Source organism: Macaca nemestrina, chromosome 1 (genome assembly GCF_043159975.1).
Source record: "Macaca nemestrina isolate mMacNem1 chromosome 1, mMacNem.hap1, whole genome shotgun sequence".
In the NCBI taxonomy this organism is placed as follows: domain Eukaryota; kingdom Metazoa; phylum Chordata; class Mammalia; order Primates; family Cercopithecidae; genus Macaca; species Macaca nemestrina.
Window position 1 is genome coordinate 98,387,863 of NC_092125.1, and position 25,587 is coordinate 98,413,449.

The following is a 25,587-nucleotide window of genomic DNA, read 5'->3' on the forward strand; positions in this document are numbered from 1 at the left end:
TAGAGGTTAAATGACCCCATTTGTGGGGTGATTTATTGTGAAAATTATTAAACATGCTAAAATCACATGGAGTGGCTATTCCACTTTTCCCCTGACTCCATAGTGGGGCAAATGGGAACTACAGGAGTCACTTGGTTTGTATGGCCTCTGGGGATGGCTAGACTTGGGGGGTAAGAGGTGAGCAGGTTAGCAAAGCCCCAACAATCCTTCATGTAATACCCTTTTCCCAGCAGTAACGTGTGGCTTCAGAGATTTCCCCCTTCTTCACTTTTCTTTCCTCCCTATATGTGCCGTACTTCTCATTCCCCTGCCTGTGACCCTGGAACCTCTTCTGCTTCTGCCCGTTATGGTCCTAGACTAGATGATGAGGGAGGCTTTTCCTTGACACCACCATTCCAGTCTCCCTTCCTTGGAACTAATCTACTCAGCATGCACTATTGTGATAAACTGATTGATTTAGGTCTGCTAGGGGGAAAGGGAGGCTCCAGTCCCCACTGTGGCTTAGATCCCGGGAGGGGAAGTTGGAGTTGGTGCAGAAGGATCTGAAGGGGAAAAAAAAATGTTACCTAAAGTGTGAATGCTGTAACTAGCAGAACAGTGCATATGTCCCACCCTCAGGCACCCTACTCTGAAGGCCTTCCCCTCCTTCCCACATTGTTCTTTGGGGAGACCTCTCAGCCTCGAAGCCTCTGTTCAACCCTACAGGGCAGGCATAGCTACTGATCAAAGAACCTTATCCCAAGAAGAAATTGTTCCACCCTTAGACAAGTGACTGCTGATTGAAGTCTTCATCTTCTCCATCTCTCTTGTGCCTCTACTTCTGTAATGGCTTGAGGGGGCCAGATACAAGAATATATTAAGAGTTGAACTTGCCTCAAGGAAAGGCTAGAGGGACAAGGGATAAAGATACATGGGTGTGGAGAAGGGGAGAGAAGGGACCAGGGTGAAGGTGAAGGGCAAGTCTGGCCATTCAGGAGCTGGGATCCTTTTTCCTTTTCTGAAATCGCCGGAACTTGCCCTGAATAGCAAGGGCAGCCTTCTCTGTTTCGGGTGCTGTCAGATCAATGTCAATCTCCTCCTCCTCCTCCGCCTTCTTGACATTGCCAGCTTTTCCTGCAGATAGTTGGGAGACTCATTAATGAGTTAATCTGACCTGCTCCAGACCCTTTCTCCAGGCCCCCAATACAGTGGGTAAGGTCCACCTTGTGCCAGACTCTGGGGTCCCCCAATTTTTGCTAGGCTTATGAATGCCTGATAATTCCCCTAGAAGTCTGAGTCAAGGTACTAAGGCTGGGAATTAGCTATAGTTACTTAGGGGAGCTCTGCTATTCTTGGACCAAACAACAAATGTCTTCTTTCATCACTTATTCATAAATCCTACAGTTCAAGTTCCAATGCACACTCACTTTCCTCAGCTTTCCCTCAATTTCTGATGGGGATAATGCTGGGACTTTTGATGAGTTTCTTCTTATCTTGTACCTCTCTCCCCCAACACTCCAGACCCAGTTTCTAAAATCAAGGAGTAAATACTGATAGGTTTACTTCCTACAAAAAATAGAAGGAAGCCTATAGATATAGTACTATAGTTCTAACCTAGTCCTTTGTTTCACTTATCCACATTCTTATTCCTTTCACGTCTGACTTTAGGAAATTACAGACTCACTCTACTTGTCTTCATGTCTCTGTAGTCACTTGCTCTACAAACTGCCTAGCCCAACCCCACTCACCTTTTTCCTCTGGGCCAGCTGCCTGGTTGGTTGCTGGGGACGTTTTGGTATTAAGCTGGAAAAAATATTAGAATATCAGAATATTAGATATTCATGGAAGTAATTTGAAGGCACCATCACCTCAGACCTCTTATATACTCTTAAGCCCTCCTATCACCAGGTGCATTTCCTTAGTCTTTTGAGGAAGCGAGTCTTGAGATCAGAGACCAGAGGAAAAGTTACCAAATTCATTCAACAAAGATTTATTGATGCTAGAAAGTGTAGAGGACAAAACAGACAAAGAAATTCTGCCCTCAAGGAGCTTACATTCCAGTGTATATAGAGACAAATAAAGCACATAAAATGACTACTGTGATGATAAGTGCTATGGAGAAAAGGCAGGGAAGGAGGTAGTAAGTACTAGGGTGGAAATGGAGGAATACAGTTTTAGATAGAGTAGTCAGGAAAAGCCTCTCCGAAAAGTTGCATTTGACCAAAGAGCTGAAGGAGATGAGGAAGTAAGGCTCATAGATATCTGGCAGGAGTTTTCAAGGGCTCTGGGTTGGAAGTGTGACTAGCCTGTTTGAGGAATAGCAGACCAGTGTAGTTGGAGTGGAGAGAGGAAAGAGGAAAGATTAATGGAGATGAGAACAGAGTTAACTGGGGGTGGAAGCAGATTATGTAGGGCTTTAGAAGTCTTTTTAAGGAGTTTGACTGTTACTACAAGTGAGATGAGAAGTCACCAGAGACCTCTGATTTGCATAAAAGGGAAATGAGAAAGGAGGCAGAAAAATCTGTTAAGAGGTTATTGCAGAAAACCAAGCAAGAGACGATGGTAGCTTGATTCAGCATGGTGGCGATGAAGATGGTAAATGGTTGGATTCTGGGAATATTATCCAGCTATGACCCATATGATTTGTTGATTTGATAAACAGCATTGTGAGAAAGAGATGGGTCAAGGACAATTCCAAATTTTTTTGGCCTGATGATCTGAAAAAAATACAGCTGCCATTTCCTGAGATGTAGGAAACAGGGAGAGGAGGTTTTAGGGGGAGGATAAGGCGCTTATTTTTTAACAAATTTGAGATGGCTATTAATCATCCAAGAGAAGATGCTTTTATTACCAGTTGAATATTCAAGATGAGTTAAAGAGAAGGACCTGGACTACAGATATAAATTAGGGAGCTATTGATATATGGATAGCATTTAAAGCTGTGAGACTGAATGGGATCGCCAAGAAAGTGAGTTCAGACACAGAAGAGGATAAAATCCTGAGGTATCCCAGTGATTAGAATTGTAGAAATTAAGAAAAATCAACAGGATGGAGAAGAAGCCAGGTAGGAGAAAAGCCAAGAGATTACAGTAATGTGGAAGCCATGTGAAGAAAATATTTCAGGGAGTAGAGAATGACTGTGTCTAATTCTGCAGGTAAGTGAAGTACGATGAGAACTGGATTGACCATTTGAGTTTTGCTATGGGGAGATCACTGGTGACACTGATAAGAGAATTTTCCATGAAGGAGGGGAGAAAGGGGAGGGAATGATTGTAATGGGCTCAAAAGGGAAAAGGAAGAGAGGAATTGCAGCAGCAAATATAGAAGGAATTCCAAAAATGGGGATGGGGGTATAACTTCTGGCAGATATGAGGTCACAAGAAGATTTTATTTAAAATGACAGAAATTACAGAATGCTTGTGTTCTTATGGAAACGATCCAGTAGACAAGGAAAAACTGTAGGAGAGAAAGAGGATCATTACTGGAATAGGAGAGAGGGGGTGAGATCTAGTGCATCAATAGAGGGCTGGCCTTGAATAAGAGCTAGACTAGGATACCCACAGGAACTGGAGGGAAGGCAGAGTTTACAGGCCCAGGCGAAAGCAGAGGGAACATTTGGAGGGAGACCTAATTGCTTCTATTTTTTTGAAGTAAAATATTTAACAAGGTCATCATCCAAGAGGAGGAGGGAAGACGTATTAAAGAAAGGAAGGGAGAAATACTCACCTAGGCAAGTAGGAGAGTAAATGGACTAAGGAACAGTGATAGGATTGCTAGAGACATTCAGGCCCCTCATAAGGCAGGAGGTCATGAATTTGAAGTGAGAATAATCAGCTGATATGTATGCTTTTTTCCAGGTTCCCTGCTCAGATGGAGAGTTAAACGTAATAGTAAGGCCAGGTACAATGGCATAAACCTGTAGTCTCAGCTATTTGGGAGGATCCCTTGAGCCCAGGAGTTCAAGGCCAGCCTGGCAAGACAAAGCAAGACCCTAGCTCTCTAAAAAAATAGTAATTCCCCTTCCTCAAAATTATATTAATAAGGCTACTTCATCTGGACATTCATCAGTCTCAAGGTATGGTTCATCTGGAGACAGAGCCACTCTTGCACTTGGTACCTTTGGAGTCTGTTTATTCACTTCACAATTTTAAGTACTTTATATTTAACAAAATACAAAAACTGGGTGCTTTCATAAATGTTTTCTCATCTAATTCTTGAAACAGCTTAGTGGAGTATTTATTATCATCCCCTATTTTACAGATGCAAACCTTTGTTGAATGACTGCCAGAGGTAAGGGTTTTGCTTTAAGAAACTGATAGAATCCAATTTATATTCTGTAGATTATGCTGTTTCCATCTCACTTCAATAAATACTTATCAAGCACTTACTTGTGTTCAACACTGTTTTATAAACTAAAGAGGTATAAAAGAAGCAAAAGATTCATTCAACAAATACGTCAGTGCCTAATCACATGGCAAGTATTGTTATAGGCGTTGGGCATACAGCAGTAAGCAAAAGAAAGTCCCTGCACTTATTCAACAAATACATCAGTTAGTGACAAATGCCATGAAAGAAAATAAAGCAGAGTAGTCTAGGGAAGTCTCTCTGAAGACTGACATTTGAGTAGAGGCTTTAATGACAATGTAAGAACAAGCTATGTGAATGTGTGGGAAAAGATCCTCTGGGCAGATGAAAGATCAAGTAGAAGGTCCTGAAGCAAGTTTGTGCCTGTTATGTTCAAGGAAGAGTAAAAAAATCATCACGGGCCAGATGCAGTGGCTCATGCCTGTAATCTCAGCACTTTGGGAGGCCAAGATGGGTGGATTGCTTGAGTCCAGGAGTTCGAAACCAGCCTGGGCAACATGGTGAAACACAATCTCTATAAAAACTATAGAAATTAACCAAGCTTGGTGGCATGCACTTGTGGTACCAGCTACTCAGGAGGCTGAGATGGAAGGATCACTCGAGCCTGGAAGGTGGAGGTTGTGGTGAGCTGAGATCGTGCCACTGTACTCCAGCCTAAGCAACAAGGGTGAGGGAACGGGAAGGGGAAGAGTAAAGAGAAAGAGAGATCATCATGGCTGGAGCTATGTAAGGGAGAAAATATAAGAAATGAGGTTAGGTAGATGGCCAGAATATGTGTCTTTGGAACAAGACAAAGAATTTAGATTTTTTTCTGAGCTGATGAAAAGACATTACAGGTTTGGGGGCAGAGGAAAACATGGTCTGTCATGTTTTTAAAGGATTATTCTGACAGATGGGTAGAAAAAAAGACTACTGGCTGGGTGTGGTGGCTCATGCCTATAATCCCAGCACTTTGGGAGGCTGAGATGGGAGGATCACTTGAGCCCAGGAGTTCATGACCAGTCCAGGCAACATAGCGAGACCCCATCTCTATAAAAAGAAAGAAATAGGCCGGCGCGGTGGCTCACGCCTGTAATCCCAGCACTTTGGGACGCCAAGGCGGGTGGATCATGAAGTCAGGAGATCAAGACCATCCTGGTTAACATGGTGAAACCCCGTCTCTACTAAAAATACAAAACATGGCTGGGCGTGGTGGCTCAAGCCTGTAATCCCAGCACTTTGGGAGGCCGAGACGGGCGGATCACGAGGTCAGGAGATCGAGACCATCCTGGCTAACACGGTGAAACCCCGTCTCTACTAAAAATACAAAAAACTTAGCCAGGCGAGGTGGCAGGCGCCTGTAGTCCCAGCTACTCGGGAGGCTGAGGCAGGAGAATGGCGTGAACCCGGGAGGCGGAGCTTGCAGTGAGCTGAGATCCGGCCACTGCACTCCAGCCTGGGTGACAGAGCGAGACTCCGTCTCAAAAAAAAAAAAAAAAAAAAAAAAAAAAATACAAAACATTAGCTGAGTGTGGTGGCAGATGCCTGTATTCCCAGCTACTCGGGAGGCTGAGGCAGGAGAATGGTGTGAACCCAGGATGCGGAGCCTGCAGTGAGCTGAGACCGAGCCACTGCACTCCAGCCTGTGCGACAGAGTGAGACTCCGTCTCAAAAAAAAAAAAAGAAAGAGAGAAACAGAGAGAAAGAGAGAAAGAAAGAGAAAGAAAGAAAGAAAATAGAGGGGCAAGAGAGAAACCAGGGGAAACAATTAAGAGGGTCTCACAGTGGTACAAGCAAGATGATGAGGCCCGGGGGGTGGTAGTGATGGAGATAATAGGAAGTATTAAGACTTGAGACAAGTTTCATGGTAAAATAAATTGGATCTGCCTGTATATTTTTCAGTACAGAGAGCTCTATCAAAGATTCTTTCTTTAAAGGGTGGCAGAGGACTTGGAAGTTAGTTGGAGATGAATGTTGGGTTATGAGAAGGCTTGGTAAGATGGAGGATTTTAAATGCTGATGGAAATGATTTAGTAAGGAAGAAAAAAAACTGATGATACAGGAGAGGGGATAATTACCAGAGTGATGTCTTAAATAGGCAAGAGAAAATAGATCTGGTGCATAAGTGGAGGGGTTGCCCTTTGATAGGAATACAGACAGTTTATCTACAATATAGGAATGCAGGCATAGAAACAGGAAAGGTGGCAGATGTAGAAATGTATAAAAGTTTTCTTCTGATTGTTTCCATTGTCTTAATGAAACACAAAAGACAGTTGTCAGCTGAGAGTGAAGAAGGCACAGGAAGTATTACATGTTTGAGGGAAGAGGAGAATGAGTCAAAGGATTATCTAAGAAGGAGAGTGAGTGAGCTGGTGAGATATAGGATGAGGCAGGAGGATCACTTAAGCCCAGGGGTCTAAGACCAATCTAGGCAACACAACTAGACCCTGAAGATGTAGCAGGATTACCAGATAGCACAAAGGGCACACTGGGGGTTAATGGCCATGAATTTAAGGTGAACCCAATCAAGATACTGTTCCTATCTTCCAGGCTAAGTGATTTTAGAGAAGATAAAAACCCAAATAATATTTATTGTTTATTATATATCAAACATTATCCCATTTAATCCTCTGAAATCTCTAAGATGGCACCCTATGTTATAGTTGAGGAAAACAGGCTTAGAAAGATGTTGAGGAACTTGCCCAAGTCAAATCACACAATAGGAAACAGTGAACCTGGCTTTGGAGCGCAGGTAGACCGACTCCATACTCCTAGCCAACAGGCTGTACTGTCTCCATAAGACCAAATATTGTCACATGCTGACACAAATATGCTAATATGTTAACAATTACTGAATCTAAGTGGAAGACATATGGGTATATATTTAACTATTTTTTCTTTCCTTAAGGAATTGCTTTAATTTCCTTTTTTGGACTTTTCATTGATAGTGTTTAGAGACACCATTGATTTTTAGATATTGATCTTATATCTAACAACTTTGCTGAAATCATTTATTAGCTCTAATTATTTGTTTGTTCAAGATGGGGTCTCACTATGCTGCCCGGGCTGATCTCAAATTGGTGGACTTAAGCAATTCTTCCTCCTCAGCCTCCTAAATAGCTGAGATAATAGGTTCAATGCCACTGCACCTGGCTTGAACTATTCTTTCAATTCTGGTAAATGGTTCCAATAAAACATTACGGGGAAAGAAAATCATAATTTAGAAAAAAAATTATTTAAAATGCTAATGCAATATTGTATTTGACATGGGCAAGTTTTTCAAACTCGGTTATGGTCCAAATTTTGTGTAAGATACATATGTGTGTGTGTATATATATATAAAATATTATATATATATATATTTTATATATATATACACACAGATTTTCCTTTTTTTTTTAAAGAGATTAGTCTTGCTTTGTCACCCAGGCTGGAGTGCAGCGGCACAATCATGTCTCACTGCAGCCTTGATCTCCCAGGCTCCAGCGATCCTCCCACCTCAGCCTTGCAGGTAGCTGGGACTACAGGCACACCATTACAGCTGGGTAATTTTTGTATTTTTTTGTAGAGACTGGGTCTTACTATGTTTCCCAGGCTGGTTTCAAACTCCTGAACTCAAGCAATCCTCCTGTCTCAATCTCTCAAAGAGCTGGGTTTACACGCACAAGCCACCGTGCCAGGCCCATATACATTTTCATTTTAAAATCTGGAAGAACATATATAAAGGTGTTCCTGAAACCCTATGGAATTCCTACTTGTTCCCCTTTGACCAAAAGAAAGATTTCATGACAGGAAGGACTGTTCTGAGACTTAGGAGACTGGCCCAGTTGTTACTCTTTCTCTCCCCATAATACCCCTGTGGTCAAATGTTTTTCTATTCTTAATTTTGCACATAATCGATAAAATGTCCCAATAGTTACTGAGGTGACACCTTCCACAGGAATATTGTCATCACAAGAGGTTTGTCCACACTGTAAAAGTATGACCCGGCCGGGCGCAATGGCTCACGCCTGTAATCCCAGCACTTTGGGAGGCCAAAGCAGGCAGATCCTTTGAGGTCAGGAGTTCGAGACCAGTATGGCCAACATGGCGAAACCCCATCTCTACTAAAAACACAAAATTAGCTGGGCGTGATGGCAGGCAAATGTAATCCCAGCTACCGGGGAGGCTGGGGCAGGAGAATTGCTTGAACCAGGGAGGTGGAGGTTGCAATGAGTTGAGATCACACCACTGCACTCCAGCCTGGGTGACAGAGCAAGACTCTGTCTCAAAAAAAAAAGTATGACCTAGATGGAGTATGCAGTTAATAGGATAACAGCAACTGTCCAGACAAGAGGGTCATAGGTTAAGAAGCAAGTTCTATAGTCTCATGATCTCTGACTTCAAATCCTATGCTCTCTTTTCCCAGTAAATCTCGGACTCTGATCCATGATTTAGCCATTATCCCTCTGTCTGACTCTAAGCCTATTCCCTTAATCTATCAGATCTTTTCTCTCACCCCAACCCCTCCTCTTTGAAGGAAAATCTGGACTGATTCTAAATATCTTCCCTTAGGTGGCTGTTTCCTCTACATTCCTTCTCATAACAGCAGACCTTGAGAATAAGCAGGAATGTGTGTCAGGACTAAACCACACAGGCTGCCACCTTCCCTCTGCCCTGCCAGCTGCTTCCCTCCCAAGTCTCTCCTGATATCTCTGGCTCTGGAATGGAGCAGTGGCTTAGGTGCCATCTGGTCCCCCCACCCCGGGGTTTCTAGCTCCATTTAGGTTACATTTATGAGAGATAATAATCTAAAAGTGGGGGTCTCCACTTGGGAAACCAGAAAAGGATGCTGTAAGGAGAAGAAAACTCCTATTACTCACAATGCCCCTTGAAATTTCCCTTTTACCTTCCACTGAAAGGGCTGCAGGAGCTTTTACCTCCTGACCCTCTTCTCTCTTTCTCTCTAGCCAGTTGTCAAAATAGCCACTGTAGACGCTCTTCTGGATCTAGTTGTTTATGATTTGCTGAGGTTAGGGGTGGGGGAAGTTAGATCACAAGTTGTCTGCTCCCACCCTCTATGTGGTGCTCAGTCCTTTATTAGTCCCTGATCTCTGCCTCAACCCTCCTGTTTATCTTCCAGAAATGCAGCAATTTTAGATGAATTAAGGTCCTCTGGTATATGCATCTGCAAGCCATCAGACTAACCATATTTCACATAAACAAAGGAGGCATGGAGGTCCACTCTGGGTGAACCAGAGACCATGTACTCTAGTGTTTCTCACAAAAACTCATACCTCCAGAGGAGTGAGGCTGAACTGCAAGAGCTGTAACAGGTCAGCATTTCTCAGCTCCTCATTCTAGCCAGGTATGGATCACAAACTTCTCAGGTGCTCTTCTACTCTTTTTTTTTTTTTTTTTTTTTTTTGAGACGGAGTTTTGCTCTTGTCACCCAGGCTGGAGTGCCTAGCCTTCTACTCCTTTCGATACTGAGCTTTTCCAACCAGAAATAACAACAATGAAATGATTTAGCAAATCCTTCCTTCTCCTTATAGGACCCAACTGGGGGAACTGGAAGAAATCAAGGATTTCAGAATGTCTCTTCACTTTACTTTATGAACAATCATATATAATACACTATGTGCCAGCTACTTTTCTAAGCACTTTATAAACACTAACACGTTGAATGATTATTTTAACAGCCCTATAAAATAGGTATAATTATTATTTCTATTTCACAGAGAAGGAAACTGAAGTCGAGAGGTTATCTTGCCCAAAGCCATAGAACAAACAAGCCACAAAGCTAGGATTTGAACCCAGGCAGTCTGGCTCTAGAATCCATGCTCTTGATCATTATCCTATGCTATCTCTTAATCTCCAATCAAAAGTATGAGCATGTATGTGCATGCATATACAATGCTATCTTCACATATACTCCAAAGGGAACTTGGGGAACAGGGTCCAGTCGTGCCTGCCATTATGGGGCAATTTTACATGTTATTAATATTTGACAACCTGATCCCAGACCATGCCTGTCACTCACATTTCTGCTCTGTTAATTGATCTAATCACTCTGATTCTGGTTTTCATCTTAATGTTTGCTCAGTGGGCCTCCTGACACACGAGACTGACTCCCGGAGGACAGCCACAGTTTACATATGTGTTCTTTACTCACAGAGCCAGAACCCAGCCCTTCAGAGTCTGAGAATTCCATGTGAAGGATCATTCTACTGGCTTCTATTTCAAATGCCTCCCTCACTGTCATTCAAGCCTGTTATTCCAAGTTTCTAGTGAGCTTGGAGCTTGGTTCAGTTCAGTCTCACTGCCCACACAGGACTGAATGGGATTTCTGGGGTTTTGTTTTTTTTGTTTGAGACACTCAAGCAATACTCCAGCCCTGGCCTCCTAAAGTGCTGGAATTACAGGTGTGAGGCACCTGCACCCTCCCCAGCCAGGATTAAATGTTTCTCGTTTCTCAATAGATACCAAACACTAATTAGCAACTGCGAGGCCCATCAACTCATTCTTTTCCTTAATTTATTTTCCCTAGAAGGTTTCAGTTGCTTTCCTTACCTACTTTCCTATATTTCTTTTTCTCCTTGCTTCTGAGCCTGATGTGTACCAATGTTCCATTCCATCATCTTGATGATGCTGCCAATTCCCCATGAGTACTCTTTTGTTTCCTCTGCAGCTCAAAGTTGCAGATTCTCCCTTCCCATGGGGAAGAAGGAAAAGAAGGAGAGTCTTGTTGGCTTAAGGGTCTTTTTTTCTTTAGGCTTTGAGATTGCAGAGAGGAACATGACATAGTAACCTTCTCCCTTTCCCTAATACTTTCCCCAGGAGTACCTACCCTTTTCATTTCCTCCCACTTCCAGGAAAGAGAAACACCACACATTTGCCTATCCGCCTCTTCTCAGAGCATTTGTCAGATGATGTCTTGTCCTTCTATCTGAGCTCTAGATCCCATCACCCTTCTCCTCCCAGGAATCTTGACAATCAGTTCCCTTTACTCTCTTATATATAAAGCTTCCCTCTCTCTTTAAGAAGCAAATAAATATATGACTTAGGATGTCAGTTAAAAAAATAAATAAATAAAATAAAAGCCTCCCTCAACCTGAATTTCTTTTCCAACTACCATTAGAGAGGAAAGAAGCAGGTCTAGGACAATAGGAATTGTCAATATTGAGGAAAAACTTTTGTGTTTTTTTTTTTGAGACGGAGTTTCACTTTTGTTGCTCAGGCTGGAGTACAATGGTGCGATCTCAGCTCACTGCAACCTCCACCTCCAGAGTTCAAGCAATTCTCCTGCCTCAGCCGCCAGAGTAGCTGGGATTACAGGCGCCCACCACCACACCTGGCTAATTTTTGTATTTTTAGTAGAGACAGGGTTTCACCATGTTGGCCAGGCTGGTCTTGAACTCCTGACCTCGTGATCCACCCACCTTGGTTTCCCAAAGTGCTGGGATTACAGGCGTGAGCCACTGTGCCCAGCCCAGGAATACCAATGTTAAAAGTTTAGGGAAATGCTTTAAAAAAGAAAAAAAGAAATCAGGATCTAGAAGAATTTGCTTAAAAAAAAAAAAAAAAGGTTAGGGATTACCCTGATCTGATCACTACATGTTATATGTATCAAAACATCACTCACTATGTAACTCTATGAATATGTACAATTAGGCAGGGCACAGTGGCTCACGCCTGTAACTCCATCATTTTGGGAAGCTGAGGAGGGCGGGTCACTTGAGGCCAAAAGTTCGAGAACATCCTGAGCAACATAGACTTTGTCTCTACTAAAAATAAAAAAAAAAAATTTAGCCAAGTGTGGTGGCATGCACCTGTAGTCCCAGCTACCTGGGAGGCTGAGGTAGGAGGACCAATCACTAGAACCCAGAGATCAAGGCTGCAGTGAGCTATGATCACGCCACTGCACTCCAGCCTGGGTGACAGAATGAGAGCTTCTCTCAAAAAAGAAAAAAAGAAGATCAGGCACAGTGGCTCACACTTGTCATCCCAGCACTTTGGGAGACTGAGGCAGGCTGATCACAAGGTCAGGCATTGGAGACCAGCCAGGTCAACAAGGTGAAACCCAGTCTCTACTAAAAATACAAAAATTAGCTGGGCGCGGTGGCATGTGCCTATAGTCTCAGCTACTCAGGAAGCTGAGGCAGGAGAATTGCTTGAACCCTGGAGGCGGAGGTTGCAATGAGCCAAGATTGTGCCACTACACTCCAGCCTGGAGACAGAGCAAGACTCTGTCTCAGGGGGCGGGGGAAAATAAAAGAAACAAACTACGGACTAGAAGAAAATGTTTGCAAATCAAATATCTGATAAAAGGCTTGCATCCAGAACAAGTTTTGAAAGAACTTCTAAATCTCTATAATTAAAAACACAGTTTTTTAAAATGGGTATAATATTTGAACAGACATTTCACCAAAGAAGATACATGAATGACAAGCACATGAAAAGATATATGACATCATCCTCAAGTGGGAAATGGAAATTAAAACCACAATGAGATATCACCACATATCTATTAAAAATTTTCTGTTTAGTGGTGATACCATGTGGAGGCAAAGCTATAGAGCAACTGGAACTCTCATACGTTGTTGGTGGGAATGCAAGATGGTATAGCTACTTTGGCAATTTCTTAAGCATACATTTACCACACCACCCACCAATCCTATTCCTATTTATCCAAGAGAAATTAAAACTTATGTTCACACATACATCTGTAAATTAATATTTATAGCAACTCTACTTGTAATTGCCAAAAACTGGAAACAACCTGAATTCAATGACTGGTGAGGCCCACTTGCCATCTGTAGACGGCCGTCTTTTGCTATATCCTCACATGGTAGAAGAGGAGAGGGACCTCTTCGGGGTCTCTCTTCTTTTTTTTTTTTTTGAGACAGAGTCTCGCTGTATCACTGGAGTGCAGTGGCGTGATCTCAGCTCACTGAGACCTCCACCTCCTGGGTTCAAGCAATTCTCCTGCCTCAGCTGCCCAAGTAGCAGGGACTACAGGCACATGCCACCATGCCCAGCTAATTTTTTTGTATTTTTAGTAGAGATGGGGTTTCACCATGTTGGCCAGGATGGTCTCAATCTCTTGACCTTGTGATCTGCCTGCCTCAGGCTCCCAATGTGCTGGAATCACAGGCATGAACCAGTGCACCTAGCTTGAGGTCTCTCTCTTTTTTTTTTTTTTTTTTTAGCCTGGGGTCTCTTTTATAAGGGTACTAATCCCATTTATGAGGGCTCTGTCCTCATGACCTAATCACCTCCCAAAGGCCTCACCTAGTATCATCACCTTGGGGATTAGGATTTCAATATATGGATTTTGGGGGTACACAAACATTCAGACCATTGCACACCCTAACACAGTTGGCTCTGACATGAGCAACTGTAACAACCCAAGTGGTTACTGATGCTCTTGGGATAAAAGATGAAGTTCTTTTTCATTTTTATTTTATTATTATTTATTTTTTGAGGCAGAGTCTCTCTCTGTTGCCCAGGCTGGAGTGCAGTGGCATGATCTCAGCTTACTGCAGCCTCTGCCTCCTGAGTTCAAGCAATTCTCCTGCCTCAGCCTCCCGAGTAGCCGGGATTACAGGACGTGCCACCATGCCTGGCTAATTTTTGTATTTTTAGATGGGGTTTCACCATGTTGGCCAGGCTGGTCTTGAACTTCTGACCTCAGGTGATCTGCCCGCCTTGGCCTCCCAAAATGCTAGGGTTACAGGTGTGAGCCACCACGCCCAGTCCTTTATTACTATTTTTTTGAGACAGGGTCTTACTCTTGCCCAGGCTGGAATGCAATGGTACAATCTCAGCTCACTGCAGCCTTGGCCTCCTGGGCTCAAGCAGTCCTCGCACCTCAGCTTCCTGAGCAGCTGGGACCACAGGCACACACCACTACACTCGGCTAATATTTGTATTTTTTGTAGAGATAGGTTTTTGCCATGTTGCCCAGGCTGGTCTCAAACTCCTGGGCTCAGGCAGTATTCCTGCCTCAGCCTCCCAAAGTGCTGGGATTACAGGTGTAAGCCACCACACTCAGCCCCAAATCCTTAATATGGCCTAAAAGGCTATACATTACTCAGCCTCTGATTACCTCAGTGACCTCATCTTTGGAACATACTATGTTCCTTCCCACCTCAGGACCTTGGCATATGGTTCTCTTATGCCGGCCTCCTTTTTGTGTCATTAATTCCTATTGATTGTTTTTGATCCTTTACACATGATTTACACTAAGTCTTTTTTAAATAAATGAGGGGGGCTCTCTGTTTTATTTGCAACATCATCTAAGTTTCTGAAATCAAATTTGCTTTCAGACAGTTGAGGGCCTCCATTCTGTAGCCAGTTCAGAGGTTATAGAAAAGGGATTCAGAAGCCAGGTTACTGCTTTCCTTCACATTAACATATGTGCCTGAAAAGGAGCTGAGAATGAAGGAAAGACCTTCTCATGAAGTATATTTCATATTACCTGTACTACAGGTAATATGTCTTACCTCCCCTTCCCTACCCTCAGCACCCTGCTAGATTTTATTTCCTTTGAAGCACAGTCCATGTTTTCCATTTGTTTGTGTCTAGCCTACAATAACTACAACCTGTGTCTTGTAATAGTAGGTACTTAATGGATATTTATGTGAATTAAAATTTGCTTAGGCCTTATCGTCACATAGAGGATGAGGATAAATGAAAAAAATAAAATAAAATTCTGTTAGGCTTCAAATTCCTGGGAGCAGCAATGTGGCACACTAGTCAGACAGATCTGGATTCATACCCTGGATCTGCATTGACTATCTGTTCAAATCTCAGCTCTGTCATTCCTAGCTGTGTGACATTGGGTAAATTGCTTAGCTTTGCTGTGCTCAGATCTCTCATCTGCAGGGGAGAGGTAATATCTATCTTGAAACGTAAAAGGGCAGGGCACAGTGGCTCACGCCTGAAATCCCAGCACTTTGGGAGCCCAAGGCGGGTGGCTCATTTGAGGCTAGGAGTTTCAGACCAGCCTGACCAACATGGTGAAACCCTGTCTATACTAAAAATACAAAATTAGCCAGGCATGTTGGTGCATGCCTGTAATCCCAGCTATTTGGGAGGCTGATGCAGGAGAATCGCTTGAACCCAGGAGGCAGAGGTTGCAATGAGCTGAGATCACGCCATTGCACTCCTGGCAACAAGAGTGAGACTCCATCTCCAAAAGAAAAAAAAAAAGGTAAAAGGAACCAGAGAAAATGTATGTAAAATACCTAGCACATATTGCAATAAATAGTTATTATTCCAAAGTAATATACCCTGGGGTTGAATATAAGAATAGGTTTAGGTCAAGATGCTGAGGTATTTACTGCAGGGTTAAAATACTAGTGTCAGAGAGTGGAGTTGCCACAGAGTAGTTCTTCTCGAAGTGGAACTGAAAGAGGAAGAGAATACCTGGGATTGCTCGAAGGGCCCTGGAGGCTTATTCTGCTACTGAAGGAGTTTCATAAATGCTCTTTTTTTTTTTTTTTCCTCTAAACAAGCCCTAGAAATCACAGTCTCCCTGTCTTCCCAATGTCTGCCCCCAGAAGTGCTGAGAATGGCTCTAAACCTCTGGGAACCCTGAGACATCTCTTGTTTTAAGTTATACACCACAAGGAGAAGGAGATTAGCACTCAGGAGTAAACAAACTATATCTCCTTGATTGAGTCCTTTCGTCCACTTTTGTGTCATGAAGATGATTGTGTAAGTCTATTCCCTGCCTCACCAGATAGTACTGTTGGCCGGGTGCGGTGGCTCACGCCTGTACTTCCAGCACTTTGGGAGGCCAAGGCAGGGGGATGACCTAAGGTCAGGAGTTTGAGACCAGCCTGGCCAACATGGTGAAACCCTGTGTCTACTAAAAATACAAAAATTAGCGGGGCATGGTGGCGGTCACCTGTAATCCCAGTTACTCAGGAGGCTGAGGTGGGAGAATTGCTTGAACCTGGGAGGCAGAGGTCATGGTGAGCCAACATCGCGCCACTGCACTCCACTCCAGCCTGGGTGACAGAGCCAGACTCTGTCTAAAAAAACAAAAACAAAACAAAAACAAAAATGAAACATAGTACTGTGGTAGCAAGCACCTAGACAGTCAAAATGGTAGCAACTTTGGTGCTGTTTTCCTGCTACCACTACTGGGGAACAGATACCCTATAACTCTAGGCCCAATATTCCCTGCTCCCTTCTTGGGCTGTGTTTCCTCCTTCCTTTGTGGCTTTCATCTTTAACAGTGTTGCCACAGCAACCATTGTCACCGGAAAAGGGAAGATAGTGTCGCCCCTTCTGCTCCAAGCAGTGAGTTAGAACCCTGGAAAGGATACTACTCAGATTTCCCCATATTCCTCAGCCCACTGGGCTCTTTAAAGAGAGATCATGGGCTGTTAACAGCAGCAACAAACAGGAGCAAGGATCACCTCATCATACCTAGACTACTTATACCTGTATTTGCATGACATAGTTTGGATGCTGTGTAAATAAAAACACATTATAAACACATTTTGGTACTTACTGCCAGAATTACTTAGTTTAGATGAATACGCACAGGAACTCAGAATCCTGTCCTACAGTCCAAGGCAGAAAACCTAAAAAGGGACTGAATCCTAAAAATCCTAAATACTAGCCTTTAAAAATCCCTTTCCTTGGCCGGGCGCGGTGGCTCAAGCCTGTAATCCCAGCACTTTGGGAGGCCGAGATGGGCGGATCACAAGGTCAGGAGATCAAGACCATCCTGGCTAACACGATGAAACCCCGTCTCTACTAAAAAATACAAAAATCTAGCCAGGCGAGGTGGCGGGCGCCTGTAGTCCCAGCTACTCGGGAGGCTGAGGCAGGAGAATGGCGTAAACCTGGGAGGCGGAGCTTGCAGTGAGCTGAGATCCGGCCACTGCACTCCAGCCTGGGCGACAGAGGGAGACTCCGCCTCAAAAAAAAAAAAAAAAAAAAAAATCCCTTTCCTTGCCTTTGTATTGACATAAATCCTAGGCTTCCTAAGCTCCCTGCTAGAGGTGCAGGAAGTGAAGGGGGACAGGAGTTAGTGGATCTGCTTCCAAGTGGTGACAAAGAGGCTTTGCACCCTCCCACTCCAGCCCTGGGACCCTTTTATCCCTTCTGACATATTCTCCTCCAATGTTAAATGAAGGTAACTGCTAAAAAACCTTATAGAGGCTTCTGGGATCCTCTAGTGCCCCTGGAAGACCCTAGACTGCTGTTTTTGCAGCACTGTTGGAACTGTTTCAATTCTTTCAGTGCAGCAACCAGCTGCAGTCCTTAAACAGCTTCAGAAAGACTTGCTCAAGGTCACCCTCAAGATAACAGAAAAAGAACTAGGAATCCTTACTACAGGTTCTACATACACACATTCCTCTCTTAATATATAGACTATTTCCCCAATACCCTATATCTCAGATGCATCCTAAGACAGAATTAGAACCTAAACAGCCCTAGCTCCCAAGCCCCGTTGTCTGATCCTCGCCTCTTAGCCACCCCACCCGTTTCCTGGAATAGAAGTACCCCCAACTGGAGTCAGATGCAGAATTCCTTGGCCATGCCAGCTTATGATATGCAGTGAGTCAACAGCCCCAGCCTGTTCCCCCTAGCATGGGCTGCCACAGTTTAATGAGTGGTTATTTGTGGCGCTCTGCACACAGCTTAAAGCTGTGCCTTCACCCCACACTGGGGTATAGGGAATGGGGGAGAGAGAGTAGTGCCAAAGCATCATTTATTACTATAATCTTCAATGTGCATCCCACCCATGGTTAATGTCCCAAAATAAACGTATTAATCCCCCTGCAGCCTACAAAGCAAACACTCAGCTGGAGGGCTTTGTGTGGGAGGGAGGCAGCACCAAAGACAACGGAATGGTAAATGGCACCCTTTTTCCCTGGGTGGGGTACTGGGCATGCCTTCAGGAATAAGCCTAGAGGGAAATAGAAATCAGGCTTCAGTGAGGACACTGTGACAAGGTCTAGATTTCTAGGTCCTTGTTTATGGGCACCTTTCTGGGATGCAGATCTTTTAGAAAAGTGGTTTTGAGGCTGGGCGCAGTGGCTGACACCCGTAATCCCAGCACTTTGGGAGGCCAAGGCAGGTGGATCACCTAAGGTCAGGAGTTTGAGACCAGCCTGGCCAACATGATAAAACCCCGTCTCTACTAAAAATACAAAAAAAATTAGTCAGACGTGGTGTCAGGCACCTGTAATCCCAGCTACTTGGGAGGCTGAGACAGGAAAATTGCTTGAACCTGGGAGGTGAGGTTGCAGTGAGCCGAGATCATGCCACTGCACTCCAGCCTGGGCAACAAGAGCAAAACTCTGTCTCAAATTAAAAAAAAAAAAAAAATGTGGTTTTGGATCTGCTCTCATTCAGCTTACTTTTGTAACTAAAATAATTCCAGCCGAGTCAAGCCATTTTCAGCAGCAGGTCTGGAGTATGGATTTAGAAAATCATGCACTCAGGATGCTTGAATCCCAGTAAGATTTCATCACTTACCTTGCCAGCCTCATGCATTCTTCTCATTCTTCTTTCCCCATCTTCTTGCCCTTCTTTCTCCCCCCCGCCCCAGAGACAGGGCCGTGCTCTGTTGCCTAAGCTGGAGTGCAGTGGCACGATCATGGCTAACTGCAGCCTTGACCTCCTGGACTCAAGCAATCCTCCCACCTCAGCCTCCCAAGTAGCTGGGACTACAGATGCACACTACCATATCTAGCTAATTTTTCATTTTTTGTAAAGACAGGGTCTTGCTATGTTGTCCGGGCTAGTCTCAAACTCCTGGGCTGAAGCAATCCTCCCACCTCAGCCTTCCAAAGTGCTGGGATAATAGGTATGAGCCATCACATCTGGCCTTACCATTCTCTTTCCAAAGCCTTTGAACTCCCAACTTGGAAGTCAAACGGCCAAACGAAAGAGGACGGAATATCCAGAGGCTGTTTGGTCATCGGGTGCACCAATTTTACTTAGACACCTGCTTTCCTGCAATTACGGGAATCAATGATGAACATCGAAATTAAGAACTCATGAAAAGAGGGCCTTCAGGCTCCCTACTTCCTTCACTCCTATCAGCTTACCTACTCCACCCCATTTTCTGCACCCACTTTTAAGGTGACTAGGCATCCTGCATAAGGATGGATAGTACCTGCCCTGACTAGTATTCTACCAGACTGAACCCTGTTGATAAAATATTATCTAATGTTGGTCTCTTGTCTCTCTCCTCTTGCTCAGCATTATTAGATCACACTGCTTATATTTCTTTTGTGTGTGTGTGTGAGAGACAGGGTCTCACTCTATCGCCCAGGCTGGAGGGTAGTGGTGCCATCATGTTGCCCAGGCTGGTCTCAAACTCCTGAGCTCAAACAGTCCTCCTGCCTCAGCCTCCCAAAGTGTTGGGATTACAGGTGTGAACCACCACACTCAGCCACATTGCTTATATTTCTTTTTTTTTAGATGGAGTCTTGCTATGTGACAGACTGGAGTACAGTGGTGCTATCTCGGCTCACTGCAACTTCTGCCTCCCAGGTTCAAGCAATTCTCCTGGTTCAGCCTCCCAAATAGCTGGGATTATGGGCAGCTGCCACCACACCTGGCTAATTTTTATAGTTTTAGTAGAGACGGGGTTTCACCATGTTGGCCAGGCTGGTCTTGAACTCCTGACCTCATTATCCACCCGCCTCAGCCTCCCAAAGTGCTGGGATTATAGGCATGAGCCACTGCGCCCAGCCTATATTTCTTATAGAAAGTACTTGGGGCTAGGCATGGTGGCTCATGTCTGTAATCCCAGCACTTTGGGAGGCCGAGACAGGTGGATCACTTGAGGCCAGGAGTTTGAGACCAGTCTGGTCAACATAGTGAAACGTCATCTCTACTAAAAAAAATACAAAAATTACCCGGGCCTGGTGGTACATGCCTGTAATCCCAGCTACTCGGGAGCTGAGGCAGGAGAATCGTTTGAAGCCAGGAGGTGGAGATTGCAGTGAGCCAAAATGGTGCCACTGCGCTCCAACCTGGGTGGCAGAGTGAGATTCCATCTCAAAAAAAAAAGGAAAGAAAGTATTGAGGCCAAGCATGGTAGCTCATGCCTGTAATTTCAGCATTTTGGGAGGCTGAGATGGGTGAATTGCTTGAGCTCAGGAGTTTGAGACCAGCATGGGCAATGTGGTGAAACCTGTCTCTACAAAAAATACAAAAAAAATTAACTAGGCATGGTGACATGTACCTGTGGTCCCAGCTACAAGGGATGCTGAGGTGGGAAGATTGCTTAAGCCCAGGAGCTTGAAGCTGCAGTGAGCCATGATCGTGCCACTGTACTCCAGCCTGGGTGGGTGAAAAGACACTGTTTAAAAAAAAAAAAAAAGTACTTGAAATATATTAAGGGATTGCATGCTAATTAAATAATTCTGTGGCCAGGTACGGTGGCTCACCCCTGCAATCCCAGCACTTTGGGAGGCTGAGGTGGGCAGATCACCTGAGATCAGGAGTTCGAGACCAGTCTGGCCAACATAGTGAAACCCCATCTCTACTAAAAATACAAAAAATTAGCCAGATGTGGTGACAAGTGCCTGTAATCCCAGCTACTTGGGAGGCTGAGGCAAGAGAATCGCATGAACCCCGGAGGCAGAAGTTGCAATGAGCCAAGATCGCACCATTGCACTCCAGCCAGCCCTGGCAACAGTGCAAGACTCCAACTCAAAAAAAAAAAAAAAAATTCTGTATTTACTGAAGTAAAATGTTAAAGGAGTCCTATGGAATATTCTTTTGGAATGAGAAGTCAGAAGTACTGTGCCCTAGTCTTGGTTCTAGTATAGTATAAACTTAGATAAGTTTTGGGCCCCAGTTTTCTCACCTGTAAAATGAGAATATTGGACCAGATGATCTTCAGTGTTCCTTAACAAATCTAAAATCGCATCACTAAAATGTTTTGACATTTTATTTGAGGTTTTCTTGGTGAAAGATATATTTTTCTATTTTGAAGAACTTTTTGCAGAACTAAGTTTATTTTTCTCTATGATAAAATAGACTCGTGAAAGACAATTTAGAAACATAGAAAAGTAAAAAGAAAATAGAGGGAGGCATTCATAGAACCACCACCTTGAAGAGACAATTATTCATCTTTCTTCATCCTCTCTGCCTGCAACTCTATCTCCACCACTTCCATCAGTTAGGAGCCTCCATAGGCAGAGGTGAAAGACGCATCAAGTTTGTGTATTTGGACTTCAGCCATATTACTTACGGCTGCCTGACCCTATATAGATGACATTCTAAGAGCTAAGAAATCACAGCTGTAGTTGAGAGAAGAAATCATCCATATTTCCAAGTTACAGGATGACAGTCATCCACTTCTATCAGCTAGAGGCTCCTGCCTAAGCAGCTAAAACCAGCAACGTAAATGGGAGACTAAGAAAGGGATGAGCAAGTTCTCATTTTCCTCACTCCAAAGCAGATGTTTCCAGAGGTAGAAGGCATTTCTTTTTTTTTTTTTTTTTTTTTTTTTTGAGAAGGAGTCTCGCTCTGTTGCCCAGGCTGGAGTGCAGTGGCGTGATCTCGGCTCACTGCAAGCTCCGCCTCCCGGGTTCACTCCATTCTCCTGCCTCAGCCTCCCAAGTAGCTGGGACTACAGGCGCCCGCCACCTCGCCCGGCTAATTTTTTGTATTTTTTTAGTAGAGACGGGGTTTCACCTTGTTAGCCAGGATGGTCTCCATCTCCTGACCTCATGATCCACCCACCTCGGCCTCCCAAAGTGCTGGGATTACAGGTGTGAGCCACCACGCCCAGCCGGTAGAAGGCATTTCAATAGCAGTAAGTGACTAGATTTTCTATTTTGTATATCCAATATAACCATAATAAAAGTAACATACCAATGAGAGAGATAAACTTGGATCTCCTCCAAGTCCACACCAGGTTCCCTAACAACTGGTTCACAGGAGACAACAGAATAGTATCATTCTGACTGAACTTGCCTTATTAAGAAGGTGGCAGATGCAGACACATGTGCACAGGAAAGAGAGTGTGGATCTCCAAAGTGTGATATCCCATTCTCATTAGGTAAGAAGACAGCAAGCAGGATAATGAAGGAGCATCAGGTTTAAGCTGTCCCCTAAATGAGATTTCTAGTTGATCTGTCCCTGCCCCAGTCCCTGCCAGCCAAAACACAGGACAGACACCATGAAGACTGTCACTAGTGGTCCATGACTCCCATTTCAGCAGAATGACTGCTGAACCAAGGGATTCCCCCAGCTAGGCTCCTCGCAGATGAGAAATGCAACAGGATTACAAAAGAACCTGCAATTCTGCTTTAAGCAGCCAGCTACACTGTGTGAAAAAGGACTACAGGAAGGAGCCCTCAGGGACTGAACACATCTCCCATTCCCACCCATCACTGAAACTAGGGAAAAGTTATTAAACCACAGGAGATAGAGTGTGATCCACAGCAATCAAGTCCTGCCTGCAGCTGTGAATGCAGACAAATTGGAGATGAGTCCCTGCAGCTCCTTCGTGCATGAACGCGCACACACACACTTACAGGGAAATGCTCTACTGCAGTAATGAGTGACAGTAAAGAGCCACAAAGGCAAGGCAGAGTCAGAGATCCTCCCCAGCAGCCCCACCAGAACCCCTGCATTGTTGGTTGTTCTAGGTCTGGAGACTCCTCCCTGGTTTTGTTCTTCAGTTGAATTAGGAGTCTCTTAAAGACATCCCAAATTGCCTCATTTTATGCAGTTTCTCTGAAGCAAGAAAATAAGCAGTTGGGGGAGGTGAAACTTACGTAAGATTCAAGGTACACAGGGCTTTCCTGGGCCGGGCTCTTCTGCCTGAAAGAGGAGCCCCATGGGGCTGGGCTGAGAGAAATGAAGCAGATTGGAGTCTCCCTAAGAGCTCTGGGCAACACTTCCACCTTTTACCATAGCTTTTACAAGAGGAAGAAAACAGGCTGGGTCGCAGCCCCTAGAGAAGCAGAGACCCCTTTGTGACCTGATTCAGAGACAGCTGCTCTTGGATTTTATAAGTACTCATCCCTGAGACCAGGCTCAGCTCTGTATTAGGAGACAGCTTCTATGACTAAATTGCTAGTTAAAACGAGTTCACACTGATAGCCTAGGAGGCTGGGCATACTTGGGTACACTGACAGTCTCCATCCGTGGATCCTTCTCTCATCATTCTACCGAGACCCTGATGAAGGCTAACCAAATGCAGCTGCTGAGTCAGGAGGGCGCAGACTTGACTTACCCCTCAAACACCAAATTGTTTCCTTTGCCACAAAACAGGCTTCTCATTCCACCAAATACTACCCTAAATGCCAGCCCCTGTAGTGTGTCCTACAAAGGGGCTGTGCACTTTCCCCAGAAAAAACAAGCTAACCACAATTCCTCACGTTGGCATAGCCTTCAGATCACAAACTCCCAGGGGATGGCTTGGATTACAGCTTTCAGATTTAGAAATGCTCGGGGTGGGAGGAGTAGTATGAACCCTAGACCTCAGTGAAAAGAGGGCAAAGAAAACCTCTCTTCCCACATTAGAGCTGAAAGAGGAGGTTGATGAGTTTTTTTCTTTTCTTTCTGAAAGACTGCCATCATCAGAGTCACAACCAGCTGAGGGACTGGAAATCACTTTGGTTCATCTGCAGCCCCCAGACTAGCTGAATTTTCCAGGATAAAATTAGTGAACATGGCAACCAAGACAACACAGCAGTTGGCACTAATTAGCTCCCTGGGTGACAACTTTTGGTAGGAGTCAGTAGAGATCTTCATTTTTACTATCTAAACTGGAACCTAGGCTCCAGGGTCCTATTCCTTCAGTAATCTAATGTCTTTGGGAATTCTTCTGCTAAATTTCTGTAATATTCTAATGGAGGAGGAAAAAAACAGTAAGATACTAGCTAATATAGTTTGAGTGCCAGGTCCTGTTTGAAGTATTTGGCATATATTATCTCATTTAATTATTACAACAACCAATATTATCCCCATTTTACAGATAAAAAATGAAACAAAGGTTTTGTACTTTGCCTAAGGCTACATCACAGGTAAGTTGCAGACCTACATACATATCTGACATATAGCAGAGGAGTTAGGTTCAACACAACGATGTGGGTACTAGGAAAGAGGTTGCAGAGGGCAAGCGTGTGATGCCAGTAACCAGACTGACTTCACTTGGGAAGGCTGATCCTTGTTTCTGGAGATGAGACTGTGCCTACAAATAGACAATAGGAGATGTCTTTCCAAAGTCTCTGCTTTGGCCCCCTACTCCCCCACCCCAGGAACAGTGTTCTTTGAAAACAGTAAATCAGTTAATGGACTGGGTCTGGCCACGATGAACACCACAGAGCCTGCTAGAAGACCTAGTTCGTAACAAGCACTGCAGAGGGAGGTCTATTCTTGAAGGGGAAATTTCCCCAGGAGCTGGCAGGGGCTTCTAAATACCCGAAAAGATCCCTCCAACGTTCCTGACTGAATGAGTGGAGGGCAGGATGCCACCTTTCTAAAAGGGGCATAGTGGCCCTCCCCAGGGGCCAGGGATGGAGTTCTTGTTAGATGCTACGTAAGGAACGTGAGTGCCTTACATCCCCAGGAGAGAGAGGACAGAAGCGAAGTGAGGGGGTAAGGGGAGCCAGACAGATGCAGGGGGCAGTATCCCAAGGGGATGACGAGAGCTCAGCATCCCCACTTCCCGACTCTACAGCCGATTCCAGTTACCCCCAAAAGCACCGTTCACAGTAGGGAGACTGAAAGCACCCCGTCTTCCAATCGGTTCCCAGCGCCCGGAGGTGGGAGCTTTCCTAGGAGGGCAGTGGTGCGCCCCTGGAGGGTTCTTCGCGGCCACGGTCTGCCTCACTCTCCCTCGCCTCCCTGGCATCCCGAGCCTCAGCCCCCTCCCCGCCGCAGCTCTGCCGATACCCCCGGGGGCGCGCCGCTCACCTCGCTCATCTCCGCAGCTGGACAGGGCGCTCCAGGCGCGGCACGCACAGGTGAGGCGAGGGTCCCTCGGGGCTCCGCGGGCGACAGCTGAGAGTTGCCGGGCTCTGCGACAGGGGTTACGGCTCACCAGGAGAGGCGAGTTAGTGCAGAGAGCCGCTGCTCTGGTGCTGGCACCCGGGATTCTCCGTCTCCGGCCAGGAGACCCTCTTCGACCCGTCCTGTCAGAGCCTCTCGGCGCGCCGCCTCCGGCCCCATCTTTTATACTCAGCTCGGTACCCGCCTCCAGCCCGACCAATAGAAGCTCCTCCTACCGTAGCATGACAGCCTCTTGCATCCAATGCTGGCAGGTTTAGAGGTCTGCTG

At 44.8% G+C, this 25,587-nt stretch overlaps 1 protein-coding gene across 1 annotated transcript; it reads right to left on the minus strand.

The window, feature by feature from the left end:
* LOC105498212 (Purkinje cell protein 4 like 1) lies at window positions 1–25,467 on the minus strand. Its single transcript, XM_011770178.2, has 3 exons — window positions 25,225–25,467; window positions 1,728–1,782; window positions 1–1,113 (listed from the first exon to the last, which is right to left on the minus strand). Exons 1-3 carry the CDS (start codon window positions 25,231–25,233, stop codon window positions 971–973), a joined length of 207 nt encoding a protein of 68 aa, XP_011768480.1. The 5' UTR covers window positions 25,234–25,467; the 3' UTR covers window positions 1–970.
* Between the last annotated feature and the right edge of the window lie 120 nt (window positions 25,468–25,587).

Coding starts and splice junctions, on each gene's coding strand:
- LOC105498212 (XM_011770178.2), bottom strand. Junction 1,114..1,727: donor AGCTGGCCCAGAGGAAAAAG/GTGAGTGGGGTT, acceptor AACTATCTGCAG/GAAAAGCTGGCAATGTCAAG.